At 43.1% G+C, this 19,720-nt stretch overlaps 1 protein-coding gene across 4 annotated transcripts in view; it reads right to left on the reverse strand.

The window, feature by feature from the left end:
• Positions 1 to 6,989: 6,989 nt before the first annotated feature.
• RELCH (RAB11 binding and LisH domain, coiled-coil and HEAT repeat containing) overlaps positions 6,990 to 19,720 on the reverse strand; it is a 119,504-nt gene continuing 106,773 nt past the window's right edge. For all 4 annotated transcript variants that reach the window (XM_045003644.1, XM_045003643.1, XM_045003645.1 and 1 more), the window contains one exon: positions 6,990 to 8,842. In XM_045003644.1, the coding sequence (XP_044859579.1) occupies positions 8,722 to 8,842 (121 nt within the window). In that variant the 3' untranslated portion in view covers positions 6,990 to 8,721. The remainder of the gene's footprint in view (positions 8,843 to 19,720) is intronic.

Raw genomic sequence — 19,720 nt, forward strand, 5'->3', positions numbered from 1 at the left:
TCCCTATTACATTCTCGAAGACCTGTGTAGCTCGAAAGCTTGTCTTTTTCACCAACAAAAGTTGGTCCAAATAAAAGAAATTACTTCACCCACCTTGTCTCGCCTTCTGATTTTAAATAGAACAGATATTTTTTTATTACCATTAGAGTAATTTTTATAACAAGAGTTTATAAATTATGCATAGGGTGGCTTACACTCGAGATGTTTTTGACAACCCCGCAAGAACATATTAGAGTTAACTGTGTCAATAAAATGATGTTTGCAGCCCTCTTAAAGACTTAAATTCTTGCAATCATCTGCTGCTAGTGTGTGAAGTATTTATTTAAAAAAACATACCGGCATGCATAACTGATAGCTTAGCACTCAGAACATTGAGGCTATAACAATACCTAAGTATTCCTGGTAGGAAATGTTAATTGTTGGTTAATTTTTAAACTTTTAAACATTTTTAGTGTTCCTAAGAGGTACCAACTTGATGACCTTGGAGACCGAAATTGATGACAAAACAAATTAGGAGCTGAAATTCTTTAATCAACAAGAACAAGAACAGCACTGGATACAATAATGGAAGCTCTGTTATAGTTCCCAGCTAATATACCTCAGTTCTGATCTGGGGGTACGACTTTTTCAAGATGTGAGGGTAGATCACTTTCTATGCCCATGTGGTATTGAGCCTGTCTGTGATAGTGATTTTTTTCAATATGGATTCAACGAGAAAGAAGACTGAGATGACTAACTCATTTGACACTAGATTTTGGGTGGTTACAGTTATTTCAACTGGGCTGGTTTAGAGTAACAACCTGCCACGATGAAAGCTACACGTCCCATTATTCATTCTCCAAAACCATCCAGTGATCTGTGCTGGCCCCCATACTCTTTAGTTTTCTCAATCAATTACATATAAAGAATAACAATAAAACTATGATATAACATCAACTGAATAGTAAAAATGACAAAGAAAAAAACCAAAACAAAACCAACAGTGAATATTAAGATGTGTCACATATTTTGACTGAGTAGTGCAGTATACTTATTCTCTAGGGAGACCCTATTCAATGAAAACCCTATTGTCTCAAAATCTTCATCTCTTTCTCCCCACTTCCAGTTCCAATATCTCATTGCAGGATATTTACTAGGCATTAAGGGCTGGGACCACGAGCTCCTCGCAGCTGGTCAGCAAATACGCTTCACCTCCAGCTTTAATGCATAATATTATGCTATAGGCAACACTCTCCTTTTGTATTTGGCTAATGTTTAACATTTAATAGTAATTTAAGATACACTAACCAGAAATGCTATGGAAATGCCATTCTTTTTGTTGGCTCCATTCTGGCTCCTAATGGAGTTTATAGAATACCTGTCTTTGGGAATCAAAGAGTTTCTTCTCCTGACTCTGGAACACAGCAGGGGCCTAGACCTAGGGATCCAACTCGATTTCTTGTAGTAGAAGAGATCAAATACATTGTGACAGCGTCTTCGTTGTATTCAGGAAAGTATTTAAACTGATAGTATTAACAGGCATCTGCCTACGCAAGGGACTGGAGGTTTTTTCTGGTTATACATGTGTGGGCCAATTTGCTTCCTCTCACATTACAAATGTTGGAAGAAATCTTCTGGGGCGGGGGGTCCCCTTCTTGGAGATTCCCCCCATACTATCCTGTCAAGAGGTGAGATTTGCCCCTTAGTGGAAGAGGCTGCAGGTTCCAGCTACAAACCTGGCAGATGACAAGGGGTGCATGGGAAGTCAGGGCCATCCATACAAAAGGCTCTGTGCCACCACACCTCCTCTGGCAGCACAGCTCCATTGGAGCTTTAGTAACAGGGGAGCACCCCTCTCGCCCCACCAACTGGTAGTAGTGGTAATATGTAGCGTGTAGTGGTGGGGAGAATACAGAAAAGCCTAGAGCTGTACTCAAGTACATAAAAGGTTGTTACAAGGAGGAGGAAGACGAATTGTTGTTAACCTCTGAGGATAGGACAAGAAGTAGTGGGCTTAAATTGCAGTAAGGGAAGTTTAGGTTGGACTTTAGGAAAAACTTTCTAATTCTCAGGGTGGATAAGCACTGAAATAAATTGCCTAGAGAGGTTGTGGAATCTCCATCATTGGAGATTTTTAAGAGCAGGTTAGAAAAACACCTGCAGGGCCACCCAGAGGATTCAGAAGGCCTGGGGTCTTCGGTGGCAGGGGTCCTTCCGCTGTGGCACTTCACTCACTTCAGGGCACTTCACTCACTCCTGGACCCACCGCCGAACTGCCACCGCACACCCGGAGTGGAAGGAGCCCTCACCGCTGAACTGCTGCCTGCAGCGGAAGAAGTGCCGGGTCTTCGGCGGCAGGTCCTTCACTCGCTCAGGGTGTGTTCAGCGGCACTGAAGGACCTGCCGCCGAAGACCCACCGAAAACTCTTGTGGGGGCCCCTGTGAGGCCCAGGGCAAATTGCCCCACTTGCCCCCACATTGAGTGGCCCTGAACACTTGTCAGGAATGGTCTAGATCAGTGGTCACCAACCAGTCGATCGACTCGCCGATCCTAGAGGATCTCCCTGTTGATCACAATTTCCGGCAGCAGTGTAGTGTGGCTGCCACGAAGGCAGACTCCCTGCCTATCCCGGCCCCACACTGCTCCCAAAAGCGGCCACTGCAGCCCCGCGTCTCCCTCCGCATGCTACTCCTGCCTGCAAGTACTACCCCCGCAGCTCCCATTGGCTGGTAGGCAGGGAGTCTGCCTTAGACTCACTGCGCCTGCGCTGACCAGGAGCCACCAGAGGTAAGTGCTGCTCAGCGGAAGGCCACACCCCACCCCCATCCCTGAATCCCCTTCCCAAGCCAGCATCCCATACCCTCTCCTGTGCCCCAAACCCCCTCCTGCACCCTAGCCCCCTTCTGGAACCAGCACCCCATAATCCCTCCTGCACCCCAACCCCCAGCCCTGACTCCCTCCCAGAGCCAGCACCCTGTACCCCCTCCTGCACCCTAACACTGCCCCAACCCGGAGCCCCTTCCTGTACCCAAATTCCCTCCTAGAGCTTGCACCCCTCACCCACTTCTACATAACCTCCGGGCTCAGCCCAGAGCCCTCCCACACTGCAAACCCCTCGGCCCCAGCCAAGAGCCCGCACCCCCTCCTGAACCCAAATCCCCTGCCCCAGTATAATGAAAGTGAGAGTGGGGGAGAGCGAGCAATGGAGAGAGGGGGATAGAGTGAGCAGGGCGGGGCTTTGGGGAAGGGGCAGGGTAAATCCTAAATTGCCCTTAGATTCAAAAAGCGATCTTGGGTGTAAAAAGGTTGGAGACCTCTGGTCTAGATAATACTTAGTCCTGCAATGAGTGCAGGGGACTGATGATGATGGATAATGATGCTCTATTTACATTTTTTTTAAGATCAGCCAGACAGTTAATCCATTTAATATGTGCTGAACTGATTCTGTATAGTGCTAGTTTTTAAATCAGAATGTTATGCAGTACTAAGTCAAATACCTTACAGCACTCCAAGTATCTTATGGCACCAGTTACCTTTGCCAACCAAACCTATCTTAAAATCCCCCATCAAGTTCCACAAAGCCTACTTCCATTGAACCATGTTGATTGGCAGCAATGATGTACGCTCTTTGGGGAATGGACTGTCTTTTTGTGCTGTTTGTACAGCTCCTAACACAATGGGGTGCTTTTAGGGTTGCTAGGTGCTATAATAATACAAACAAACCTTTAAATCTTTACTGCTTCCATTCCACATCAGACTTCCCAGGATTTTGTTCAGGACTGATGTCAAGCTAACCAGCCTATAGATACACAGGTCTTCCCATTAATCCTTTAAAAATATTGGCACATTCATTGTTTTCCTGCAGTCTGGAACTTCCTCTGTATCCCACAATTTGTAAAATATCAACATCAATGGGTCAGAGTGCTCCCTGGTCAACTATTTTAAAACTCTGGCCCTGCAGATTTAAAGCATTTGTTAGCAGTTGCTATTTAATTTCCTCTCTTGCTGCTGGAATGGCAATTATTTCAATTAGCATTGCAATGATACAAGAATACATATTTTTGAATGCTTCTGACTTTTCTACATTTACTATTTTACCATCCCTGTCTAGTAACAGACCTATTTGGTTAGCACAAAACATATAATTAGGTCATGAGTACCTGTACCTAGTCAACCACAAATTTTTAGTTCTGTGATCATTTTATTTGTTAGAATGAGATCTAATATAGAATTACCCATACTTTGTTTGGAAAAGGTCAGGGGTGAAAGTAAGTTAAAGGACTTACCGGTACACTGGAGTCCTGGGCAGAGGCGTGGCCTCAATTGGAAGAGGCGGGGCATTTAATTAAAGATTTAAAGGCCCCGGGGCTCCAGCTGCAGGGAGCCCCTGGCCTTTTAAATCGCCGCCCAAGCCCCTCTGCTGGAACCCTGGGGTAGCCGCGGCAGGGCTCCTGTGGGGATTTAAAGGGCCAGGGGCTCTGGCCGTTGTGGGGAGCCATGGGCCCTTTAAAGTGCCGCCCGAGCCCCACTGCTGGAGCCACAGGATAACAGAGGCAGGGCTCCGGCAGTGATTTAAAGGGCTGGGGCTCCCCGCAGCAGCAGGAGCCCCGGGCCCTTTAAATCAGTAGCCTGGAGAAGCCAGTCCCGTCCAGCATGGCGTACCGGCTCTTGCTGGTATGCCGTACCATACTGGCTTACTTTCACCTCTGGAAAAGGTACCTATAATGTTTAGACATTCCAAGAAGGTTTTACTAGAGGCAGTATGAGGCCTCGAAACTCAAGAGTCAAATCTCATCATTTCTTTGTCAGCAAATATCTGAAACCCACTGACAACACATTCCATTCCCCTCTAATGCTAGTCCAAATAGAGCAGTGATACTCAGAACTGAGGTTTGGGAGCCAAAAGTGGCTCTTTAATGTGTCTCCTGTGGCTCTTTATAGCACATAATATTGAAACACTATGTGATTTAATTATTAACCAAAGCTATTATATATATGTTAAATGAATTAATGCTCCTGTGGCTTTTTTGGGTAATGTTGATCGCTAATTTGGTTTCTGAACCCCTGAGGTTACTGTAAGCTCAGGTTGCAGAGATCTGTGTGAAGAATCTAAAGATCCCAACCCTGCTAATGACCCATGGGGGTGTCAATATAATAGCACATTATGGGATTTCAGGCTGTTTTTCTAAATCCCTAGGAAATTACGCATACAAATACTTTGAGAACATTAAGGATGCAAAGTCAAGCACTGAAAAAATTAGGAAATGCCCAATGCAACCTTAATTCTGCCACTTTGCAAATAGACATTCTGATACTTTAATTACATGATCACACACATATTCCACAGGATCCCTGCCTCATTCAGTGCACAGGATGAATCTGCTCTGGAGATGAATCAGCATTTGTAGTAATGCAGACTAATCTATATAACTTCTACTTGGTATGTTGCAGAAGCTGGAATGTGTAGTGAATGAGGCAGGGGATTATAGACAGAGAACTGACAGTCTCATGATTAAGGCAGTTAAATGCTGCCATAAAGAATTAGATTCTATACCTGGTTGTGACAGAATTCCTATTTGATGCTAAGCAAGTCACTTAAACCTAGGGTGATCTATGTCCCATTTTATAGGGACAGTCCCAATTTTTGAGTCTTTTTCTTATATAGGCTCCTATTACCCCCCACCCTCTGTCCTGATTTTTCACTTGCTGTCTGGTCACCCTACTTAAACCAAACTTTTCACTTGTGGTCACTAATTGTGTGCTCATTTTCTGGGTGATCAGAAATGCAGGTTCTGATTTGCAGAAATGCTGAACACTCACAGCTGCAACTGAAATCAGTGGGAGCTGTGCTTTGAACATATAAAATGTGCTATTTAATGCTGTATATTTTGAAAAATCTTGTATACTTTTGACCTCTCTGTGCCTCCAGTCTGTAACATGGGGGTAATACCCCCTTCATCTCATACAGGTGTGAAAATAAATGTATTATGTTTGTGATGCACTCAGATACGGTAGTAATGAGCACCACAGAAAAAACCATGAGGAAATTAATGTCTTTATTCAGAGCAACGTTTGAATAGTGTGCAGTAAAACAGAACAAGAAAATAAAATATGGAATAGTTGCTCCTTAATTGACAGCAATGTTCCTTCAGTGCATTGACTGAGGCAGGGTACCTGTGGAAAAAAATAGTGCGTGATCACATAAACAAACACCATCAGAATGCATACGCACATGGCTGATTTAAGGATGCACAGGCAACCTTAATTATGGTATTTCCTAACTTTTCAATGTTTGACTGTGCGCCTTTGAATGTTTTCAACATGTTTTTGTGTGTGTAATTATAGACAAGTTTAAACATCTCAGCTGTGCACCCACAGCACTGCCCTGACTGACAGGCATACCCATCCACCCCACACAGACTTATCTCTGGTCACAAAAATTTAATTCTTCACTCTTAATTATATAGGTATTGCCCAGATTCCAGCCTATTTAATCATACAGAGTCCATAAAAATACTACTTAATGCTTGACTAGACTGTATATGGAAGGCTGTAATTTCTCATGATTCACAAACATTCCATTTGACTCCCATTATGCCAATATTGCTGCACACAGATCCCGAGGCTTAGAATTTGCTTAGATGTAAAACATAATTGACAGGCATCCTTGGGATCTCATGAAGCATTCAGGACTTTGATGGACCTTGCAAGCTGTGCCCCATTCCTTTCCAGTCTCTCCAAACGTAGAGGTTTGCTACGGGAAAGCAACTCCTGTGTGACTTTCCATCTCCTGCTTTTTCAAGATGAGGCCCACATCTGTGCCAGGCATACTTCGTAGATCAGGTAAACTAATAATGTACACATGCCTGTAGGTACAAATACACCCCACCTCCCTCCATACATGTGTATAAAAAAATAGAAATTGGAGGGAAATGGAGGAGATTCCTTGTAGCCATTTGGGTGTAGCATCCTTTCTTTGTGATGCTTAGAAATAAACATACAAGGCTCGTATGTAAAACTCTTTATTTATAACAGAACAATTGACAGGAAAGTTAGCCACTTCCAATTCTTCAGGAATGTCTCCATCATTTCACAGTCAGATAGTGTGTAAGAGCATAGTTATTTCATGGTAACAACTATGGGAAGGAACTGAGCTGTCTGTTAAAAGGCCTCTCTGTACAGTGTAAAAAGGACTGTTGTGATGTGGGTGTAGCAGGTTCTCACTTTGCAAGTATGTTGGGCAATGTGCATCCAGTGCCATTAGGCAAAGATACAAAGTAGTTAAGGATATTAGTAGTAGGTATTAGCTATGTGCATGGGGAACACTACATCCACATTCTGTTTCAGAAATCTATCCTATTATCTATCCACTCCTTTCACTTCCCAAAATGCCAAAAAAGTTAATACGTCAAATTCTACTGGTATTGACACTTTCAGAGAATCTCACTTTTTCCATTTAGAATTTTTGTTTGACACGTGCACTTCAGTTTACATTCAGATGCGTACATTAACCAAAATATAGTGGAAGTGTCATTAAGAACAAGGACACACTTGGAATTTGTGAAGATGCTTTGTCAAGGTTTCATTGTTTAAAAAAACCCCTAATAATTGTTAAAGACACTGTTTTTAAAGATTGCTTTTATTCTCTAAAAATAGGTATATGGATTTTATAAACATGTATATAATCTACTTGAGAATATTTGAGACATTTTGTATGTCACAAATTCTCATTAATTTATTATTTAAAATATTTTCTTCCAAGTCTGAATTGAGTTAGATAAGCTAACCAATCTAATTATTGCTTTTAGCTATCATACTGCACACTACTATGCAGTGAGGGGAAGATGAGATCGCTCTTTTGCTTTTGCGTATGGTTCTGTCTGTAGACATCTCTAGTGCAGTGCATTGGCTCTGACCTGAGGACCTTACAAGACCCTAGAGGAGTCAGACCATTTAAGCTTGACTACTTGGTAAGATTAATCTTGATCATCAATTTACTTTCTTTAATCAGGGCATGTGCCTTTCAGTAGGTAGACTAATAGTTAAAGTGCTTCAGTTAAAGTAAAAAAAAAACCCCAACAGATAGAAGAGGTTTATCTGGAGAATCTGATACACTACTTACAGAATACACACTGAAGCATCTGAAATGCTGAATGTTTCCCATGGATCAATGCAGTGCAAGCAGTTTTATACATTATGTGCTGCAATTCTGCTAGACTGGAGATGTACAGTACTTACAAAAACACAATCCAAAAAGCAGAGACTAGTGCTGGTGGCTCTTCCTTGTCATTTTAGAAACATAAAAAATTCTGCACTACTTTTTCATAATTTAAATACATAAGTAATCTCCACTTTTATTACTTTATGACAATGACTTCAAATTTACATTATTTTAAGTACCATTGTAATAGCTCCGTGTATAATACAGATATTTGCTGATATCTTGTCAGAAAATAAAATAAAAAATACCTTTCACTATATAAAAAATGCTGGAAAGACAAGAACACAGAACAGGGACTTGGTACAGACTATGAATTCAGTTTTATATCAACCACAGTTAACCCAAAAATTAACAGATACACAGCGATATTCAAAAGCAGTGCAAATATCTTTGGAGGTTAGAATAAAATTATACTACAAGAACATCAGACAGGGGAAATAAAAAGGCAAGTACTTCAAGTACAAGGAACCAGTCTGCATGAGGTCCATCTTAGTGTTTATTTGAATTTCTTTTCCAAATTTTACTTCTTCCTCTGAAACACGTTGGCCAACATGGCACCTGATGTAGTCAACTGGCCCATTTTGTTCAAAAACTTGGTCTTTGTATCTTCACTCACAAGGCTTGCAGCAATTGACATTGAGCTAGGAAAGGGTTAAGAGATTAGTTACATAAGAGAACTAAAAAACCCCAAAGAATGTTGTGGTTTGCTGTTTAATAGGCAACATAAGTGTCTTATCAGCACATTCATGGTTTAAAAATCATAAAAGACTAGGCTGTTATGAATAGCTATGAAAAAGCCAAACCCAAGGACACACTTGGTTGACAAGTCTACATACCAGACAAACAACAATTTCCTTCCAGCCTCCACAGTGGTAGTGTGTCTCAAGTACCATCAAAGCTTCTATATTACTTGTGAACCTCAGGGTCCGGTAGCACACTCAACCCAAATGGTAGTTTTCATAGTTCCAGGAAAAAGTAGCCCTAGAGGTCCTTCAGAGTCCTACTGAAGAACTTTAAAATGCATTTGCATATTCTTTTTAATATCTTTAGAAGTTCTCACGTTAATGTTAGCTTAATAATTAGATGATTACTTCTCAAGGATGAATGCCTTTGTGAAGCATCTACTTTGTCACCTTCTAGTTGGAAATATAAACTCTAAGCCTTCATTTGTCCAAGTACTATACATTTGGAAGACCACATCTAATCTCAAATCAGATTCAGAAAAGCAATAAAACTAAAACTACTGAACGTAAGAAACTGGAGTGTGTGGCAATAGGTTTTAAAAAGCCATACAGTCACATAGACACTCCTCTGGAATTTCTAATGAACTTGAGTGTTCAACTTCCCAGCAAACAGATAACTGTCACTACAGTAGAAATGTGTCACAAGACAGATCATTCCTATAAATTAGTATCACAAAAGGCAGAAGTGCTAATAAATGTGCTGCACTTCCTGTACTACATCAAGACATTTGTGGTTAAAATGTCAAGGCAAACTTTCTTTCCACATAATGCAGCACCACGTTTTACTAAAATTAAAATGGAGTCCTCAAAGCTCGGCAGGGACTCTGACCATTTGATAATTATCAAAGTGCTTACAGCATCCAAGTCTATAAAAATGAATTTCCTGAAATCAAACACATAGCAATCAGAAACAATACCAACATTTCAAACCTCCCTGGATGTCAAGAAAGTTAGTTATGAATTGTTCTCCCATAAGCCAAAAAGGAAGTTACTTACCTGTAACTAAAGGTTCTTTGAGATGTGTGGTCCTATTGGTATTCCGAATGTGGGTGCACATGTGCCAGAGCCGGAAGGTTTTCTTAGCAGTGTCAGTTGACCCACAAGTGTGTCTCCTTGTGCTCTCAGCCAAGAGTATAATCGGCTGTGTGGATTGATGCCTCTCCAGTGACCCTCCCCTTACTCCTGAATAGAGCAGTTCACAGCAGAGAGGATGGAGGGCGGGTATTGGAATACAAATAGGGACCACACATCTGGAAGAATCTGCAGTTACAGGTAAGTAACCTCCTCCTCTTCTCCAAGTGATGGTCCCTACAGGTATTCCAAACATGGGTGAGTAGCGAGAGTGATTAGTGTGGTTGAAGGTGTGAGGTTGTATGAGGAAGTGCAGTCTGCAGTATGGCACAGCCCACTGCAGCATCCACAGCCGCCCCTTGGGCAATGACGTAATGAGATATGAACATGTGTACTGAGTGCCACATTGCTGCTCAACAGATGTCTTGCCATGAGATGTCCACAAGACCGACCGATGTGACTGTCTGCATTCAGGCGGCGGTACATCAGATAGTGTGTATCATTCGCTGATGCACCCAGAGACCCATTTGGAGATTCGTTGGGAGGAGAAGGCTTGATCTGTGGACTGAATGGCAATGGTTTCAAACAGCTTGGCCGGTGCACTAAAGGCGCAGGTTCTGTAGAGTCAAAACACCAACGCATGGTGGACTTTGAGGGAATGCAGCACCCTGTGTACATGGGAGGTGTGTGGTTTGGGACAGAATACAGGGCGGTGGATGCACTGATTAAGATGGAACTCTGATACCACTTTTGGCAGGAACTTAAGGAGTAGCTGTAAGGAAACAATCCATATGGAATACAGTGGGGAGATGGGAGAAGGGGGCCAGCCATCATGGCTGCCAGTTCGCTGACCCATCTAGCTGAGTTAATGGCCACTAAGAACATGTCTTTCATGGAGAGATGTGAGAGGGAGCACATTGCCGCTGGCTTGAAGGGTGGTCTTGTGAGGGAGGAAAGAACCAGATTAAGGTCCCACCGGGGTGTGGGCCAGAGTACTGGTGGGAAGGTATTGAGGAGACCTTTCATGAAGCGGATGGTGGTAGGGTGCATAAACAGAGGCACCCTGCATGATCCCCAAGCAAAAACCAGGCTGCAAAGTGAAGAGGGCCCAGGTTGTGATGCTGGATTTGGCCCCGATCTTGTGTGAGGAGATCCCTGAGTGTTCTGAGGTGGAATAGTACTCAGGTGGAAAGTCTGAGGAAGTCTGTGAACCAAAACTGATGGGGTCAGAATAGGGCTATGAGTATTACAGCATCGCAGTCCCATTGAACCTTGTGTGGCACTGACGGGTGGATGGGAATGGGGGAGGCATAGCAGAGGTCACCTGTCCAGGGCAGGAGAAGTGTGTCACCCTATGAGTCCTCCCCCCATGGCTTCCCTGGAACAATAAAGGGGCAACTTGCAGTTCTCATGAGTGGCAAAGAGATCCCAGGGAATTTTGGGCGCCAGTGAGGTACAGTTCTTGGAGCTTCACACAGTGTTTGATGCACTGGTTCCAAAGATGGATGGACTATGAACAGAGAGGGGGAGACTTAGCATCATCCTGCTTGTTGATGTACACTAGCGCTGCGATGGTGTTGGAGAGTAGTTGAATGTGGTGGGATCGAATGAGAAGAAACACGTGGCATGCATAATGGACTGCCCTCAGTTTGAGCACATTGATGTGCATGCACTCTGGCCTCTTTTGGCGTCCAGACACCCTGGGCTTGTGATGGTCTAGACGGGTCCCTTAGCCCCCAAGGAGATGTCTCTTGTGATGATGGCCTGCAGGATGGGAGAGGTGAAGGGGGTATCAACCATAACCTTGGAAGGGTTGGTCCCCCATGTGATGGAGGTCAGAACCATCTGGGGAACAGTGACTCTGGCCTCCAAATGGTCCATGTGGAGTTTGTAGATGGAGACGATCCAGAATTGGAGGCAACGTATGTGTAGATGTGTGTGCAGTGTCATGGACATAAAGGCTGCCATATATCCCAGGAGGGAGAGGCAATGGTGGACTGTGGTGTGTGGGTTGTGGTGAAGTTCCACAACTATGGCTGTCTCTGTTGTGAAGAAGTCTGCTGGAAGGAAGGCCTGTGCCGCAGCTGAGTCAAGCCACGCCCCAATAAAGTTTATTGTGTAGGTATGAGCACCAATTTCTCCTCATTGAGGCAGATACCTAGAGAGGTCAGGAGAGCGCAAAGGGCAAGGCTGGTAGAGATGAGTTCTTGTTGGGATAGTGCGACAAGGAGCTAGCTGTCCACGTAGGGATATACCAAGTAGCTGAGGCAGTGCATTTGAGCTGCCACAACAGTGAAGACCTTTGTGAAGACTCATGGAGCCATTGCTATTCTGAAAGGGAGGACTCAGAAATGGTAGTGGTAGTGTCCCACCTGGAAATGGAGAAATTTCCGGTGGGTCAGGTGAACGCTGATGTGGAAGTAGATGTCTCATGTCAAGAGCAGCAAACTAGGCCCTATGGGGAATCACAGGACTAGAAGTTACCTCGAGAGATCATTTAGTCCAGTCCTCTACACTCATGGCAGGACTAATTATCATCTAGACCACTCCTGACAGTTGTTTGTCTACTCTGCTCTTAAAAATCTCCAATGATGGCTATTCCACAACCTCCATAAGCAATTCAGTCCAGTGCTTAACCATCCTGAAAGTTAGGAAGTTTTTCCTAATGTCCAACCTAAACCTCCCTTGCTACAATTTAAGCCCACTGCTTCTAGTCCTATCCTCAGAGATTAAGAACAATAATTTTTCTCCCTCCTCCTCCTTGTAACAACTATGTACACCTCTACCCCAATATAATGCTGTCCTCGGGAGCCAAAAAAATCTTACCGTGTTATAGGTGAAACCGCGTTATATCGAACTTGCTTTGATCCGCTGGAGTGCGCAGCCTCACCCCACGGGAGCACTGCTTTACCGCGTTATATCCGAATTTGTGTTATACCGGGTCGCATTATATAGGGTTAGAGGTTTACTTGAAAACAGTTATGTCCCCTCTCAGTCTTCTCTTTTCGAGATTAAACAAATCTTCAATTTTTTCAACCTTCCCTCATAGAGGTCATGTTTTCTAGACTTTTAATCATTTTTGTTGCTCTTCTCTGGACTTCCTCCCATTTGTCCACATCTTTCCTGAAATGTGGCACCCAAAATTGGACACAATACTCCAGTTGAGGCCTAATCAGCATAAAGTGGAATAATTACTTCTCATGTCTTGTTTGCAACACTCCTGCTAATGTTTCATTCACTCCCAGAATGATGTTTGCTTTTTTTGCAACAGTGTTCCACTGCTAACTCATATTTAACTTCTGGCCCACTATGACCCTCAGATCCCTTTCCGCAGTACTCCTTCCTAAGCAGTCATTTCCCATTTTGTATGTGTGCAATTGAGTGTTCCTTCTTAAGTGGAGTACTTTGCATTTGTCCTTATTGAATTTCATCCTATTTATTTCAGACCATTTTGAATTTTAATTCTATCCTCCAAAGCACTTGCAACCCCTCCCAGCTTGGTATCGTCCGCAAACTTTGTAAGTGTACTCTCTATGCCATTATCTAAATCATTAATGAAGATATTGAACAGAACTGGACCCAGAACTGATCCCTGTGGGACCCCACTCATTATGCCCTTCCAGCATGACTGTGAACCACTGATAACTACTCTCTGTGGACAGTTTTCCAAACAGTTTTTCACCCACCTTCTAGTTGCTCCATCTAGGTTGTATTTCCTTAGTTTGTTTATCAGAAGGTCATGCGAGACAGTATCAAAAGCTTTACTAAAGTCAAGATGTACCAGATCTATCGCTTCCCCCTATCCAGAAGGCTTGTTACTTTGTCAAAGAAAGCTATCAGGTTGGTTTGACATGATTTATTCTTGACAAATCCATGCTGACTTACTTATCACCTTTTCTAGATATTTGCAAATTAATTGCTTAATTATTTGCTCTGTTATCTTTCTGGGCACAGAAGTTAAGCTGACTGGTCTGAAATTTCCCGGGTTGTCTTTATTTCCCTTTTTACAGATTGGCACTAAACTTGCCCTTTTCCAGTTGTCTGGAATCTCTCCAGTCTTCCATGACTTTTCAAAGAAGGGAAGGGATAACAGATGCCAGCATCACCAAATGGAATTTGGCTTTTCTGATAAAGATGTTTAGTAGCCAAAGATCTAGAATGGGGTGGGCGCCCTCCACCCTAATTTGGGATGAGGAAGTATGGGAAGTAGAAGCCTCTCGCTGCGTAGTGAGGTGCCACATACTCTATGGTTCCCTTTGTGAGAAGAACACCTGCTTCCTGTTGGAGAAGGAAGTGATGGGGGTGGGAGGAGGGGAAAAATGTGGGGGACAAGCAAGAAATTCTATGGAGTATCCGTGGTGGATAACCTCCGGTACCAAACGGTCCATGGTGATCTTGCCCCAACCGTGGACAAACAGGGCAAACCGGCCCCCTCGAAGAGGACATGAGGCCCCAGGCGTTTGCAGGTCTTGATCAACACATCAAAACTGGGAATTGCGGTGTTGGTGGGAGAGGGTCGAGGAGGTAGCGATGGCAGAGGCTGTGCATCGCTTTTGCTGGGACTGGTGTCGTCTGTATGGGGTTTCCTGTTACTGCTGGTATTAGGCCAGGGAGGGGCATACAGGTGCGGGAGGAACTGCTGGTGTTGCTGCTTGTGCCTTAGAGCCGTTGTATAGTGATTGTAACATGGCTCTGGAGTCCTTCAACAAGTGAAGGGACATATTAGTCTTTGAATAAAACAACTTGTCCTCATCAAAGCGATGGTCCGCTATAGTAGTTTGTACCTTCCAAGGAAAGCCAGATGACTGGAGCCACGAATCCCGGCGCATGACAGTGCCAGTTGCAAGGCAGTGAGAGGATGTGTCAGCCACATCAATCGCTGTTTGGAGGCCCACCGTGGCAACCAGGTGCCTTTTGTCCACTAACACCTGAAATTGCTGCTGCTTGTCTGGAGGCAGCTTGTCCCGGAACTCTGCTATCTGTGGTAGTTATTAAAACTATACTTGGCTCGCAGGGCCCGGCAATTACCCATCTGAAATTGCAGCACGGCAGAGGAACAGACCTTTCTCCTCCAAAAGTTCAGTCGTCTGGCTGCTCAGTCTGGAGGAGTGTACTTGTGTGTGTGCTGGCGTGCCCACTCCACTGCTGTGTGCACAACGTAAGAGCTGGGGGGGCGGGGAGGGGAGGGAAGGAGGGGCGTGGAAGAAGAGAAAGTCCTTAGCTGGGATGAAGTACCTTTGCTCTGCACACTTCGGTGCAGGGGTACAGGAGGCAGCAGTGTGCACACTACCCTTGCTTGCTGGAGGATTGCATCATTGATAGGGAGTACCACCCTAGATGGTCCCTGAGGCAGGAGGATGTCTGGGACCTAGTACTGTACCCTCCTCCAGCGGTTTGCCCAGGTCCACTGCCACAGGTCCTGATACTACCTGTGATTGTCTGGGGGAGACAAGGAGGGAGAAATGAGAACCTCATTTGATAAGGAGGAAGCAGCTGTAGGAAAAGGTGGTACGGCTCCATGTCCGCTTATTCCTCAGAGCTCGACGGTGCTGGTGGAAGAGCCTGGACAGAGCAGGGGGAAGCATGGTAGGGTGGATATTGCTGGTGTATGGGTTCCAGGGCGCCCAGTTTGGCCAAGGGATGGGCCCCCTAGGGGTGCAGTACCAAACCCTTGCTGCTGGGTTGTATGCTGGTGGATAAGGCAGCCAGGGACACAAGTCGGAGCTGTGCAGAGACATTAGGGAAAAGGAGGGTTCCAGCTCTGAGAATTTCTCCAATTCTAAAGAAGGCAGCAGTGGAACTGTGAGCCGTGGTGCAGTGCCAACAGAGGCCTGTCCAGCAGAAGCAGTTTGTTTGCTGGAGAGGGTGGTTAGGGCAGCACCAGTTCCTCCATCAGGAGAAGGAGCTCCAAGTGGCTGGGAGTCCGGGGAGTACCCTTGGAGATGCCAGAACACACAGGCAGTGTCTGTGGCACTGGTGGTATGGAGGTGGCAGCAGGATGGGCGGTGCTCCCGCTTCAGGTGGGCTGGTAGGGATGACCGTAGGTACCTCCATCCCTCCATCTGTGGAAGCTTGGACAGCTGAGTCAACATGTGACATCTCACCCGACCTGGTTCGGGGAGGAAATGATGTGCTTAGGAGCAGCCCTCAACGGGGACCTGCTCTTATGCCCATGAGAGTGCTTCTTATTCTCATGCTCGGGCTTCTCCTTGACCTCCAGTACCGCAGCGTGTGGAGGGCTGGGAGGAGTGCTCACCACCAGGGACGGACATGGCACTGACAGTTCCGGATCCAAGTGAGCACGTGGCCTCATGGCTTCCTCCAATAGATGTTTTTTGGAGGCAAAACTCCTCAGTCTGAGGTGGGAAAGATTTACAAATCGTGCAATGAGCTGCAATGTGAACCTCCCTGGGACAATACAGACACTGTTGGTGCTCATTGCTCATAGAGCATGAGCATGGAAAAGAAACAGTTTTTAAACCTCGGAGCAGTCCCGGGAGGGTGGGGGGACGGAAAAGCTTACCCCAGATGGTGTTTTGCTATCACTACCTACGACTATATACAACTATCTATGCTACCCACCAAAAAACAAAACAAAAGCACAACTACAAGAATGATAAACTATTGAAGTCACTCTCTTAGTTAAAAGACTAACAGTGTGAAGGAACAGGGGTTCTGACTCAGGCCATGCAGCAGTAAGAGGGAAGTGGAGAGGCGTCAACCTGTACAGCCTATTATACCCTCAGCTGGGAGTGTGAGGGGAGGCACAATGCATATGCAGGTCAACAGAGACTGCTAAGAAAACCTTCTGGTGCATGGCGCATATGTACACCCACGATTGGAATACATATATGGACCAACATTCGAAGAAGAATACTCTTTACCTGGAGCAGAGGGGCACTCAAAGAGGAGACATTATATTCTCTCTTTTCTCCATAACAAACAAAAATCCATGCAAATACTTTACATCTCATCCTCACTTGCTTGAATACAGAAATGCATTTTTAAATGATAAAATTATCACTTACGCTATAAAAACTAGTTTATTATACATAACATGTTCATTTTACTATTTTACTATTCATTTACTAGTGCTGGGACAGGGATTGCCTTATTTATATGTTTGTATAGTGCCTGCTACAATAGGGCCTTGACCCATGACTAGGGCCTCTACATACATAAGCTCATATGCTGTAGGAATACTTTGAAAAAACTTATTTGCTATAAAATGAAACATCAAATCATCCAAAATTATTCTTAAACTTTATTCTATTTAATATTATGCTATAAACTTAACATTTCCCAATGTCCAATTCTGCATTTGAGCCCCTAAATCTGTATTTGGATGTCTAGATGTCCATTTAAGAACACACAAGTTTTAAACCTGGGCTCACAGTATGTCTTGCTTTAGTCAGTATATGACAAAAATCACCTTCTTACATAATGGCTCTGCAGATATCGTGCTGATCTGACACTGATGAAGCAATTTAGCATAATTTCATGATTTGTAACTTCACAAAAGTGAAAAGTTATCTAAAAAAATCTCTTTGGCAACAGTTGAAAGTCTCAAGCTTTAATATTAGGAAAGTATTTAATATATTTTAAACGGCCATTTAATGATATTTAGCAGTCTGAAAACATGGAGAGAGCCATGTGACCAGTCAGCTCTGTGGATCAGCAGCAATCTGCAGAGCTGTCTGGGAACCACTGGTAGCAAACTTTGCTTTTAGCTTAGCTGCTCTAAGAAAACTGTGTTGTAAAGATGCAAGCTGGATTTCATAGTCAAATCAAAGGGATATTGATCATCAAAGAAGAGGATAATGATTATATAAAGAATCAAAACTTTTACTTAATACCAGCTATTCAAGAACTAGAAGTCACTTCAACCTATGTTATACAAGTCTATCCCAGAAAAAGCTGCTTTAGAAGGGAAAGTAGAGTATTCCACACATTAACAGTGAAAGGAAATGCACTGGGCTAGCTTCAGAAGAGGAAGAAAGCCTGGGGCTGGGAGACATCAAAAGAAAACCAGTCTTAAACGGAGGGATATTGGGCCCTATGCTACACAGTGAACTAATCAATACGTACTGAAAGACATTTTATTTTCATTCTGAAAGTCTTGTATGAAAACAAAGGTTTAGGGAAACCTCAGAACTTTAGAGACACAAAGTGGGTGATGTAATATCTTCTGTTGGTGAGAGAGAAGCTTACACAGAGCTCTTCACATCTGGGAAACGTACTCAGTGTCACAGCTTAAGAAAATGTCAGTTTCAGGAATACTATAGAACAGGGGTAGGCAACGTATGGCACGTGAGCTGATTTTCAGTGGCACTCACACTGCCTGGGTACTTGCCACCGCTCCGGGGGGCTCTGCATTTTAATTTAATTTTAAATGAAGCTTCTTAAACATTTAAAAAACCTTATTTACTTAATATATAACTAAACTATTGTTATATGTAATAGGCTTATAGAAAGAGACCTTCTAAAAATGTTAAAATGTATTACTGGCACGCGAAACCTTAAATTAGAGTGAATAAATGAAGACTAGGCACACCACTTCTGAAAGGTTGTCGACCTCTGCTTTAGAGCTTAGAACAAGTTCAGAATTGGGAACATTAAAGTTCAGATTTTCACAGATAACATTCTTACAATATTATAACCCAGACAGGTGGAAACATTTAAAAACAAGTACATCTATGAAACATGTCTAGTATTACCAAGTTGAAATAGTTAAATGTGTTGATCAGGTGAGAAACCTTATAATTTGGTTCAACGGTCTGAGGTTTTTTTTTTTTAATCATAACAGCTTAAAAGCCAGTAGTTTATGTTATTAAATGATGCAGCCATGCAACAGTTCTTCTGTTTTATCATAAAAATATAATTCATGACACAGAAAAGTAGTGTTTAAACATTAACTTGACTGACGTCTACATGTATCACATGCAATACAGTACTCCCTTCAATTTATGGTGAGGCTTTGGGCCAAAACATTCAGAAAATCTGTTCATATTACTGTGCGCTTTGTAAAATCACTTTGTACTCCTGTTTTTTTTAAAAGTTGGTCACTTAAGATCAAACTTTTGTCATATATAAATAGGGGTTTAAGAAAAACTGTCTATAAACAGCTTTAGGATTTACAATACTTTATATGTTTTGTTTTTAAATCACAAAAGCATATTCCTTTTGTGATCTCAGAATCTCGCTAATCAACATTTCTAATAAAAGAGATGAAAATATGATGAGCCATAGCATATAAATGTCTACAACTGATTTTGATTAATTTTATTTGTTGTAAATGTATTTGGATAGAGTGGTCCTTGCATCACGTTCCTGGACACTGGTAACTTGATTGTCTTTTGGTTACATTTTTATAAAGGATTTAAATGTAGTTAAAAAAACAAAACAAAAAAAAACACTTAAGGGGTTATCTAAAGTTTCTAATAAAATGACCAAGTTTAGATTTCGCTTTAGGGGGACCGAGAAGTTTGTGTGGACATATCTTAAGTCATAAAATATTTTCTATCAAATTTTGACACATTTTTGAAAAAATATTGCAACAAAAATCTAGTACTGAAAAGATACAAAAAAGGGAAGGTTAAACAAAGGAAACAAGCGTGACACGTTGTGAAGACTTCTCTTTTTCAATCTTACTTCTCAGTAGTTAGCATTCAAGAAGGAAATTAATTGGATGCAGCGTCATTGATG

The sequence above is a fragment of the Mauremys mutica genome, chromosome 2, assembly GCF_020497125.1.
Source record: "Mauremys mutica isolate MM-2020 ecotype Southern chromosome 2, ASM2049712v1, whole genome shotgun sequence".
NCBI lineage: Eukaryota > Metazoa > Chordata > Testudines > Geoemydidae > Mauremys > Mauremys mutica.